Source organism: Cheilinus undulatus, linkage group 12 (assembly GCF_018320785.1).
Source record: "Cheilinus undulatus linkage group 12, ASM1832078v1, whole genome shotgun sequence".
Classification (NCBI taxonomy): domain Eukaryota; kingdom Metazoa; phylum Chordata; class Actinopteri; order Labriformes; family Labridae; genus Cheilinus; species Cheilinus undulatus.
The window spans coordinates 6,443,940-6,456,680 of record NC_054876.1 but is presented as its reverse complement, the minus strand read 5'-3'; the positions used below and the strand labels follow the sequence as shown (position 1 = coordinate 6,456,680).

General features: G+C 37.6%; 1 protein-coding gene across 2 annotated transcripts in view; it reads right to left on the bottom strand.

Moving 5' to 3' along the window:
* nova1 (NOVA alternative splicing regulator 1) overlaps nt 1-12,741 on the bottom strand; it is a 76,812-nt gene that overhangs the window by 12,349 nt on the left and 51,722 nt on the right. For both annotated transcript variants that reach the window (XM_041801780.1, XM_041801781.1), the window contains exon 3: nt 3,699-3,865. In XM_041801780.1, the coding sequence (XP_041657714.1) occupies nt 3,699-3,865 (167 nt within the window). The remainder of the gene's footprint in view (nt 1-3,698; nt 3,866-12,741) is intronic.

Sequence of the window (12,741 nt, the reverse complement as noted above, 5' to 3'; positions counted from 1 at the left end):
ACCAGACTCTGGGTCATGGCCCAAAGAACAAGTACGACTGTGGACTAATAAACAAAGTGTCCTGGAAGTGAACTATTACCTTCCATTCAATGAGCACACACCCACAAGACTTTATGGATAAAGATAATCCCCACAAAGTCATTGATTCAAGTCAACTCTGAGTCAACTCTTTGTGTCAGCTGAAAACCTGCACCTTAGTTTATTTTCCTAACGGTCTACTAGTACGGCAACACAGGAACACCCGTCTGACCGACTTTAACATCTCAATATGACTATCAGGGTTTACATGTTCCTCAGTGCTCTTTTTAGAAGACACAAGACTTGAAGACTTTGTTTGTACAAGCTTTGCTTATTTGAGCTTTGATTCCACTGTTCATCATTAACTCTTTATTACACTCAGCCAGATTATTTGCAAAGCTCTCAACTTAGCTATTTAAAACAAACAGATGGGGTAATTAACAGCTTTAAAGACTTCATGAAAATTAAAACCCCTCTGACCCTCCTGACCGGGGCTTATAGGGCTGCAAGCTGAGCTGCCGCTAACTTCAGTCCACTAACCGTCTATAATAAAATACTACGACTGCAACTGGCTATAAAATTAATGAAGACTGTTTGACAGTTAGCTGTTATGGAACACTTGAATAAACTTGCATTTAGCAGTTCTTCTTGGCATAAAATGATTAAGTTCAACTGAAAAATCTAACTAACAAAACAATGTTTAGACACTTAAAATGTTTCACAGCCTTAAGATGTCTTTGTTGAGAAAAACTAAAACAATCTAATGATCCATGAGGCTGATACAAAGACTAAAATCTTTAAATTGGGAATCTTTATTCATCTTCAATTTGTCAGATTTTACACTGAAATGTCTACATTAATTTCAAATATTGCTATTCTTTTGTCATTTATATGTTTGAGTTCTTAGATTACATCAGCTATTATCAGTGGTTTTCAAAATCAGAGAAATTCCTCATTTTTATAACGCTAACAGGATGTGTCTTCTCATGGTGGCTGCCACTGTGGGTTCAACTGAATTGCAGACTGTGCTTATTAAAAACAGCACTCCATAAGGTGTATTTACTGGACAACAAACCAGCATTTCAGTTTCACTGTTAAATTTCTCATAATGATTGAGGAAACCTGTAAGGGGGCCTTCCAGGATAAAGCTGCAAGCAATCCCAGCATGCTTTACAGGTAGCATTGCAAACCAGAAGGGGTTTACAGCTTTTCTCCCTGATTTTGTGAAATTTATCAAGGTAATCAAAATGCTGCTTTACGGTTTTGTAAGTACACCTTATATAGAGCGGTTTTTGATAAACAGTGTCATTAATTCAAAGAGAGGTCAACAGCAGAGCTGGTCTCTACTTGTCATAGTGTGTTAATGTTTTGATTGAGAGCCCCCTGGCAGTAGAATTTTACATTCTGTGTGTTGTAATTTATCTTGTACTTCACCTTTACCGATCACCTCTGCGGTGTAGTGGGATAACGGGCAGATAAAATGACAGCGAACAAGTATTACAGCCTTGTGAGTCAACTCAAACCCAAATGCAGCGTCTGTGAATGTTGGCTTAAACTTCAGTCTGTTGCTGCTGCAGATGTGGTAAAATCCCCTAAACTTTTTGTCAGTCCTGTTGAGGGCTGGGCGATTAATAGCAAATTAGATTAAATCACTGTATGGCCTGCTACAATTTTCAAATCACAGAAGGTGCAATATTTTTTTAACCTGAAATTTGTGTCAAAATAACAGTTTAAAACTTTTTTTGCAGCAGAGACATTATGCATTACATATCATGCAATCATTCTAGTCACATATTTTTATAATAGTGTAAAAAAATTATATTCTATTAATTTCTGTATCTTTTTCTCATTAAATATTAGAATTATATTAAAATTATCATTCCCTTTGATACAAAAGTTCATATCCGATTTGCAAAATTAGTCAAAATCATCACAATTAAGTATTTTTTTCAAAATTGTCCAGCCCTAGTTTAATCTAATAATGTGTTGGTTACAGTATAGAATGAATAATTACTTGGTTTTGTTGGAAAATGCATGGGATGAAGAACTTAAGAAATATAAGAAATAGTTGCATATTAAATTGCCGTATTGGGTAAAAAAAAAATAGCAATTCAATTATTTTCCCAAATCATTCAGCCCTAGTCCTGTTAGTTAAAAATATGGATTCAGTTGACATTGGCAAGATTAAAGGTAGTCGGCTGAATAAACAGGGTGGCACAAATTATGTTGTGATTTATTCAAGGTCTAGTCTGTAAGATGTAATTAGGCCAAAGTAAATAAATTATTGAATACATTTATTTTATTAGCAATATAAAATAAAAGCATCAGTTGCATAATGCATGATTCGGAGACTTGCTGCCTTTTATTTATTAGACTTTTTTCACTGTTGTCTGATTAGGCTAAGTAAAAATGTAGTCTTTTAATAACTGTCTATGTAGGTTCTTGTTCATCCAAGTCAAGCCTATCCAAATCTTGATCTTTAAGGGGGGCAACCGGACTCAAATAAGGTTATTGAGTTCCTCTACAGATCTTTAGAACAGAAGAAGCCTTTGGGAGGAAGGCAACATGTCCTCAAGAACCTTAATAAAGTCCAGTAGCTCTCCTATTAAGACCAACATTTTGATGGTAATGATTGTGTTAAACGCAGAGTATGTAAATCAAAACAATAACACAATAAGAAGAGTAGAGGCCAGTGTGACTCAACTCCATTTATCTCCAGGTAAAAGCTTTATGTTTCCTTCAAAGGATGTGTGGTTTCATGTAAAAATTTGTGGTTTTCAACCTTGAAAGTTAAGTTTTCTTTGTCAGCAGTGCCATATTAGTTCTGTGATCCACTGACTGACTGTGACCAATAGCTTGTGCCACAGAATGAGACACAATGATGATATTATAGTGATATCAGGAGTCCATTCATTATGGACTGATCTGCTCTACATGGATTGATGTGATTTGCCTCTGTCCTGCCCTGAAATAGACCTGGTGCATATCTGGAAGAGAATGGAGCAGATTGGTGCTTCTGGGATGCACTGGAGATAAACTGGAGCATTAACAGCGCAGTTGTATGCACTAGTTAAAAAGGGAGCAGTTTGGTCTTAGGTGGGCTTTGTGAATGGATGTCTGCTCTGACAGAGTATGTGGACTTTGGGGGTTACTGTTATATTGCAAAGCTGAGCTGCTGATAACTTCAGCCCACTAGCCTACCATCATAAAATACAACGACTGAAACTGGTTATAAAATTCATGATGACGATCTGACGGTCAACCATCATGGAAACTTAAATAACTTAAATAAAAGTGCAACTAGCAATTCTTCGTAGCATAAAATGAACAAGTTCATAGAAGAAGTTCTAAAAAAATATTTTCTCCAAAGTGCACTTTGTAAACGGATCGCTGCACCGACATAGTATGTGGGATTTGAGGGTTACTGTAGGATACTTGTTGCTTTGTTCATTGGGAGGTTACTGAACTGCTTTGCTGAGCAAAAGAAAAACATGTTGTTGTCTGAATAAGGGTGACTTTTGTCCTCCTTTTTCAGGTTATGCTGCCACTTATAGGAGGCCTCAGTACATTGCAAAGCTAACTAGACTGACTAACCAATAAACTAGCTGCTATGACACAAAATTAAATATCAATGGTTTACTCAGGGTTAATGGTCCTCTGTTGGCTGTCGAGTACCTCACCTGTTTGACACGGTCAGGGTTGACTGTGGTTTGTGGCTGCAGTATGCTGACTGGCTCAGGTTTCTGGGCGCTCTGGGGCATCTCTCGGACCTTCTCCGCGATGAAGTTGTGGACACCATTGAGTGCTTCGACTGTACCCTGTATCAGACACACACGTTCTGTTGTTCCTGTAATGAGAGAGAGGTATAAACACAAGTGATCAGCTCCTGTAATGTGCTCTGAGTGGGTACTTGGCGAGCAGATTTGAGGGATTTGCTCGGGGTTGGACTAAAATCTACATTTATATTACGATGTCTTGGCAATGAAAAACGTTCCTTGACATCCTACAAAGAAACCCAATTACTAAGCCATTCCTCGCTTCCTCCATTTACACAATCAACAGAGAAACAGCTGAAAGAAAGAAACCGTGCTCGCTCAGAGAGCCGCATGGGGGAAGAAGGATTCCTCTTCAATGATGTAACTCTTTCACTGCTGAAACTCTGCGCCATGCAGCTCTAATAGACTAAACACACACTTGTGCCTCCTCTAGGCTTCTTTCTACACCCACATTGACGACCCAGCCGGCATTACGTTGCCATGGCGAAGGGGCCGAGCCGTGGAAACAGGTGATGCAACAGCGAGTCCTTTATACTCCCTCAGACGGTTTTTAAAACACTCTCCCTTTTGTGTCAACCTTCCTGCCTCGTTTTCTTTAACATTTCACTGATCTGTGGATGAAGAGAAAGTGAAACGTCTTCAGATTTCCTCAGATGACTCAACAGACAGCAGAAATCTGAATAAGGAGAATACCTCAGTGAGAGAAAAGTGTCACCATTTACCTATGAAATTAGTAAAATTTATGAATACATAATGACAGCAGCAATAAAAAAGCTTAAATTAACATTAAGTGTTAATAATAAAGGCAATAAATGCTATTTATTTGGCTGAGAAGATGTCACCTTTTACGAGGCAGATTTTACTGTTAGTGCATTTTCTTTTCTTGATTTTATCTGAATACAGCATCAACTTTTAGTGACATTGTACTTTTCTGATCTGGATCACTCTTTAAATAATAAAGCTGTTGGATCAACAATGACATGCTGCCTTGTCAAAGTCATAGTTTGTTATTGCAAGCTTTTAATCCATGTCCTCCTATTAAGAGCAGATAATGGTTCATTGTTTTATTCCTGCTGCACAATAGAGTCACATATGGAGCTATTATTGTTGCAAAACTACTGCCAAAGTTGTAATTAGATCTGCAATGCATACACAGTTCTGTACACAGATCCACAATTACAAACACGTAGAACAGTTTGTAAATGTTTACATAATTATTCATGGCTGAGAAGTTGAAGCGTTGTTCTAAAAAAATAAATATACACAAACGCCATCAGTTATAACTGAGGCGAGCCTCTCGACTTGGCTGACTTCAGTAACACTTCTGCTGTGAAAGATCCAAAATGTGTAACAAGATCCACAGAATATCTGGTGAGGGTTTTACTGCCCTGAGTTCAGGCTCTCAGGCTTGCTTTGGCTTACTGTGACTTACTTCTGTCCGCCTACCACTGCTCATCACTGTTAACCTGAACTGAGGAATCATTTTAACCAAACCAGCAACCCACAGGAACTGTTGACTAAATATTATGTCACTGTGTGCTTCACATGCATTATTATGACTCACTCCAGGGGAAAAGCTGTTAAAGAGGCCCCGATGGCCTCTTAGGTTTTGAGCAAGGTATCCTAGCATGGTTTATACAGCAAAACCACTAGCAATACAAATGAAAGGGGGTGAGTTAACACTTTCAGCACCTCTTTAACAGCATTTCTCCCTCATTTTTTCCATGCATGTGCTTTTAAATGAAACTCTGATACACTATTTAGTAGGGGTGTAATGGAACAGAAAATTTTCGGTTCGGTACATACCTTGGTTTTGAATTCACGGTCGGTACATTTTCGGTACAGTGATTGAAGCGAATATTTTTTAAATTAAATTGTATCAAAATAAATAGGCTGAATAAATTACACTTAAATGATAAATAAAGCAGCACATCCTTCCAAATGTTCTTCAATGACTGAAAATATTACTAGGTTTTTTAAATTGATATATTGACATATTTATACCCATTCTTTAAACACTAAAATTTCCCAGCCACTAAAACGCATCATCATATTACCGTGTGTTAGCTTGTTAAATGCAAATTAGTGTCTATCCTGCCGATTTCAACACGAACTTCAGCACTGGATTTCTTTGTTAACCAATGGGAACTTCTACAAAGTTTGGGAGAACTTTTCACAGCCCGGAAAAAGAGGTTAGAGCCATGTGAAATCTGAGGATAACTTTACCTATGACCCAGCTGCAGACATGATGAAGACCCTCTCTCCCCCCTCCGAGGCTGACGTTTGAAGGTAAAATTAATTTGATTCAAAGAACCAGAGTACCATTGTTATAATAAAAACAATATTTAAGAATAGCAAATTGGTGAGACTTTGCTGTTTCTCCTTGTTACAGCAATTTTTGTTTAAGTGGAGCCTTTTAAAATGCTTTGATTGGTCCGCTGGATGGCGTGCTGTCAGCGACACAGCTGCTTATTAATGTCAGCGCTATTGTGACTGTCTCTGTCCACTGCTGTATATTACTAGGAAACAAAGAATCCCTAAACAGGACACTTTTATCTGGGAATATTCAGGCTGTTGCTGTCATTTGCTGTGGTTACCAGGACAGTGTGACAGTGAGTGAGCTTCGTTCAACATGTATTCGTTCGGTACACATCTGTACCGTAACAAGAGGCCCGTACTGAATCAGTATGGTACGAATACACGTACCTTTACACCCCTACTATTTAGCTCATAAACCCTTAGACTTCAACTTTACGAAGTATGCCTGTTAAAAAAATCAGATTGTGCTAATAGAGATAAAACCCAGCGGTTCATATTCACACTGTTATATATTAAAGGCTGGGTATTCATGCACAACTGCTGTTAGTTTCCAATAAGTGACGTCTTCAGTTCACTGCTAGCTACTGACTGATGTGTTTTTGCTAAGGCATTGGAAGGTTAGCTTAAAAGTTGGGTAACTTTCGAAAAAAAATTAGGGTTTCCTTCAGTTCTTTTCCAGATATCTCCACAAATCTGCTTGCATTTTCCTTTTGATCAGGAGTCAAAAGTTTGAGACAACCCTGGCACACACTTTTCCCATGTTCACATTTTCATGCAAAATTTGCCAAACTGTCTCTTTATCAATGGAGACCATTTCTGCTATCATTCTTATCCTGAGTTGATTATTTTTTAACAATTAATTCCGTTTGGTGAATGTTTTCAGATGTTTTTGATGTGCATGGGCGCCCAGAATGTTCATGGACTTGGACTTCCTCTCTGCCTTCACTAAATCTTTTGTGCCATCCAAACACACATGAAAGTGACATGCAGTACTCCCAGTATCCCTGAGTTAATGTATGAAAAGATTCAGCTGTTTTTTGCTCAATTTCACTGAAAAACTCAACTTAATGCATTGCTCAACTTTTAGGCTAATATTTTTAATTAACACCTTAGAAAAACACATTCACTTCAATCAGTAGCTAGCGGTGAACTAATGATGTCACTTATTGGAAGCTTATTTAGTGTCTTGAGGCCAAGTCTAGGTGTGCTGTGGGAATTTATAAAACCACACATTATTGCTTAAGCTAAACAAGTAAACGTACTGTAACATGTGTTAAAGAGGCTGTTTTTATGTAGTTGAATACGGTGAGCCTTGTAGTGAAGGGCCATCCTGCAAAGTTTTATATAAATCCAATATCAAGTACATACAGAGCCAGAATCATAGATATGGATATTTGATACCAATACTTTTTACTTAAAAAGCAGCCGCATATGCAATACATTGTATAAACATACATAAGGCTTAAAAATATATTTTTAAAAACATTTTGCATCATTCATATATCAATCTTAAAGTGAACTTGTTTTTCTGAGTAATTTTTAACCATTATTTCAGTATTCAAAGTAAATTATTTAACCCCCCCCCCCCCTTTCTGTAGTAATAAGGAACTTATTTTGATCTTTTTAATATGCTTCATTGTACTAAATGTTTAGGCTGTTATATTAGGTGCATTAATCTGTGTACTATTAAATATTGGATCAGAGCAAATGCTGAAATAACAATGTCGATTGTGAATAAAGGCACTCGAGTTATAAGGGAAAAATAATAAACAGTAATTCCTTATAAATGAGCAGGGACGGATATAGAAAGTAGGCTCACTCAATAAATTAGAATAACTTGCGGTTGTATTAGAGTCAGAACTTATTTCACTCCTGGTATTCATGACTAACAGAGCTACCTGTGGCTTTGGATCAATAAAAACTGCCCTGCAGCATCTTGATACCAAAAAAACGCAGTGCAGATTAGATCTTAGTCTAATGCTGTGTGGCAAGTCTAGGTGTGCCCTGGGAATTTATACAACCATATATTATTACTAAAACTACAGAATGACTAAAGACACTATAGCAAGTTTTGAAGAGGCTGTTTTGCATACATATGAATATGTTGTACCTTGAGATTTCGGCTTGTTGTCAGGTGTACTTTGGGCAAAAAAAGTTTGAAAACCACTGCTCTAACGTCATCCTCTTGTGCCAGGCTTTCACAGCTTTGAGATGAAAAGTTGTTAGAAGAAAGAAATGCTTACTCGCCTTTGTGTTTTGTGAAAAGTCATCCCACAAAGCTTCAGTTTGTTTCTGTCATTCTCTCTAGTTTGATACAGAAATGAGGACTCTGAATTACTGTGTCTGTGTGTGCTCACTGCTGCTGCTGCTGTGAGTGTGTGTGGAACTGTTTGCTACATCCAGTTCAGTCATATGACACAGAAAGCATTGCAGCAGGGCACTTTTGGCAAAACAGGCAGGCGAGAAGAACTGAAAACAAGTGCAAGAGAAGCATTGATTGACCTTTAGTTCAACTCATTAAATATCAGTACTTTTGACGGCACTAAATTCAAAATGAGTACTTTATAAATACCTATGTATTGTTTATGCAGTATCGATATCTTAGGTGTGCCACACACTGCTAACTAACACTCTATCTTCTAAGAAAGGTACAGTCAGCTGTGGAAATGAAAGCTAGCAAGATCAAGGTTTTCTTTACCAAACTGCACTGAACGTAACTGGATCACAGTAAAAATGCACTGGAAGTTTGTGCTTTTGCCTGATTAGGGAGGCCTTTAGTTCAGGGCAGCAGGCATCAGGCTTTACCCAGAACAAGCCATCTTCAGCCAGAGGGAAGTGGAGTGAGGTGGCTGTGGGGTTGGATGGTTAGATTTAAACGACTCCTTGACTCAAAGCAAAGTGTGACCAGGCTTGAAGCTGATAGCAGCCAACTAAAAACATGCAAACTTTGCAGCCATGGTTATTTTGCACATTTACAAACTGTCTATATAGTGTAGATTAACATCATTACACACAGTCAGATTTATGGACATGAAGACAGATCTATGTTTGCATTTTAAAACAGTAAAAGCTCCTTGAACGTACTCCTATAGACAAGCAGCACAAAACCAGTTTTTCAACTCAGCCAATCATTCTCTGAGTCATTTTAAATGCTGTGTGATTCATTTATTTCTAAGATTATATTTGACATTTATATAAATTTGGTATAATAAATATATTTTAATGAAATTCATTTCTTTTGTCCTTATCCTCAATGAAGTGTGCCATAATCCTCTGTAGATAGAGGGTATACGAGTGTACTTTGAGATGAAAACATTGCACTGGATTTGAATATTTTGCTTTTTTATTGAGAAAATAGTCTGTAAATCTTTTCTCTGTTTTAGAAAAGTTATTTTTTTGAATGTGGACACACTAGGTTAATATCAGTGGATTCCTTGGCACTAGGTATTTTTACTTGTTCTTAAAAATCTTGGCAAGTCCCAGCTCCCTGTTCAGTTGGCAGATAATTTTCTTCTTTTCAGTATTCCCCACTGTTATTGATCTTTGTCTTTTCTTTAGAGATGTCTTCTGCTGTCTGAAAGGAACTTCATTGTTTCCACTTCTAATTCAGTATAATTGAAAAGTACAGGATTGCTTTACACACGTTTAAATATTTGCTCCTAGCCATAAATCAGCTCCTGGAAATGCTCAAATAAAAGCTAGGAAATCAGTCAAAGTCAGACCTGATTGGCTTTGTGCCACAAGCATGTCTGATAATTGATCTGAAAAGTCAATAGGTCAGTCCATGCAGATCAGGAAAAGCACTCTAATTGGGAAGAATGGGGGAAAGGGCATCTGACCAGCACCTGACCTTTTTTCTAGTTTTAAGTCCTTTGTAACACATATGGTGCTTTACAGTACACATAATTGAATAAAACAGTTAATCTCAGATAATGTTTTCTTTGCCTACTTCTCTACTAGAGACAATAAGAGACTAAGATACAAATGCTATTGAGATAAATTCAAGGTTGCTCCAGATAAAATCTCTGCAAGCTTCACACTGGGGCTCAGTTGGCTCCTCTTGGTGTCGTAGCTCTGCACCTGCCTGTCATACTAAAAGTGACAAAGTGACAAACTGCAGGCACTTGACCTGTTGTAGATTTTTATGGTGGCATGTGCATTCATCACTGAAAGTCATTGCTTCACATTTCAGAATGACAAAAGATACAATTCATTAGATTAATTACACATCCATTAAGCCTTCAAGTGTTGGCTACAGAAGGCATTTTCAATCTTTCTAACAGTCAAAGGAGAAGTTCTTCCAAAATGCAAACATAACATTTGACAACTTAACTTGTATTTTCCATCCTAAAATTTCATATCAAAAACGTCGAGCAGCAATTTAGAGGAATCACGACAGTCTTGCTTGGTTGGTTAGCCTAAAACATCAAGTATACTACCACCCCTAATTTAGGTGCCATTTTTTTAAAAAGATTCTACAAAAAAACAGTTTTTGTACTTTTTCTTAATAAATATAAGAATAAAAAAACTCTTCAAAGCAATTATTCATATCCAATTTGCAATACAAGTCAAAATCATCAGAATTAGGCACTTTTAAAGAATTGTTCAGCCTTTGATTAGGAATAAAAGAAAGTTAAGGAATGATCGCTTATTAAATTGCAATTGCAATTGGGGAAACAAATTGCAATTAGATTAGGCTAATTTCAAAAATCATTCAGTCCTACTTTAGTTGTGCCAGAAATCATCAACGTTGGGCATTTTTGACCAAAAAACGTCTTTGTCCTAAGCCAGTCCTGGTTGGGCGTACTGTGAAATCTCATAGGCCTTTCATTTTTGACACACAAAACATGACGTTAATTTTTCTCAGTTCAGGTCTTAAAAAGTCTTAAAAGTATAAAGCATGAAGCAACCCTGTAAATATCTTAAACCTAATTTACACATACACTGCATGCGCTGCATATGCCTCCATTTTGCTCTGACTGAAGGCAAGCGACCTTTCACACTGGAGGTGTGTCTACAGCACTGCACAGGCCTGATCAGCTTGAAACAAGAGGGCAGAAATCATGGGGAAACTGTGATTTATAGCAGGAATAGTATGTCAACGGCAGATTTTTTAGCCTTTTTAGGGTTGATTTGCCATTCATTTTATGATGATTCGATTATTTATTTTTTTATTTATTTTTTTGCTTCCACCATGGACGACTGCATTATGAAGTTGAAAGGTTAATGCTTGCAGCAGAATCTATGGTTTCATGTTAAATTCTGTGGCTTTTTACCTTATAAGTTAACTTTTCCTTGTCAATGGTGCCATAGTAGGTCTGTGACCCACTGACCTCCTGATGACCTCATGCTGTAGGATGAGATGTTGATATATTGATGATTTGTGATCAGGAGTCTGCGCAGTGTGTTGTGTTTTGAAGTTGATTGGATATTTTGCACGTCTTTCCGGCTCTTTGGACTGGTCAGCTCTTTGTGGATTATCGTGGTTTGGCAGCAGCCAGCACTGAAAATACAGCTGGAGCGTATCTTCAACAAAGGGGAGTGGAGTACCATTCGGGGACAAATCGTGATTTTATTGAAGGATTTTATTTTATATGTATAAATTACTCATGCATATGCAGTCAGGATGTATACAGCAAACAGGAGATGAAGCTAAATCCAGACTAGGAATGCATGATATTGGATTTTTCTAACATTCAATATGCCGATAATCACAAACAAGGAGAGGTCAGACTTTTTTTTGTCAAAGGTAAAAATCGGTCATAACCAGAAAAAACAATAATTACAAAATAACTTTAGTCAACACTGATATCACTACTGCTATGTAAGCATAGTTTAGAAAGTCTGTCAAACGTCATCGGAGCCACAGGCCAGGTTGGACAGATTGCAGCCTCTGTACATGTAGTGGACAAATTTACCACTTCAGATCTTTCTAGGCAAATAATTTCAAATTCTATTAAATACTAGTTTTTTAGTCAACTAGTCTACAGTCCAGAAATCAGTAGCAATCTCTGACTATTTAAGGCAGGTTTTAGCAGCAGTGGGTGAATGGTGCAGTTTGTTTACAGAATGTGTCTTACATTGAGAGGGCGTAAATATCACAGCTTTCAACTGTAATGTGAATGGGGTTAGAGATTTAACCAAAGTCTGACTTATTGAAATTCTTTTGGATTGAGCAATCCTTTTGCATGCAAGCTCTACTTCAAACCATCTTAAATGACACAACAGACCTTATAAAACAAGCTGCATTTGTCATCTAGAGTGAGGTGGTCTCTGATTCATTTAGTCCAGCATACTTTTACCAAACGTTTCTGCATCCAGAGGGACAGTGCTGCTTCCAGGTCTATTTACTGTAGACAGACTCCATGATACATGACTACAACCCTCTGTTTTCACAAAGGAGTCTTCATTAAGAGGACGTGAAACTGTCTGCTTGTTACATTTTTGTTCTCCACCCTTTCACTTCCTAAATTGCATCAGCTCCTGCCTCCTCCGAGGGTGCAGAATTTCATAATAAAAGCTCGCACTGCTTTGACTCGTGGTAAAAGTTATCTATCTCGTCCTCTTGTTGGCAGGAGGAGAGAGAAATGTGTCAGAGCCCCAGAGAGCGACACCTCCCAGCCGTCAG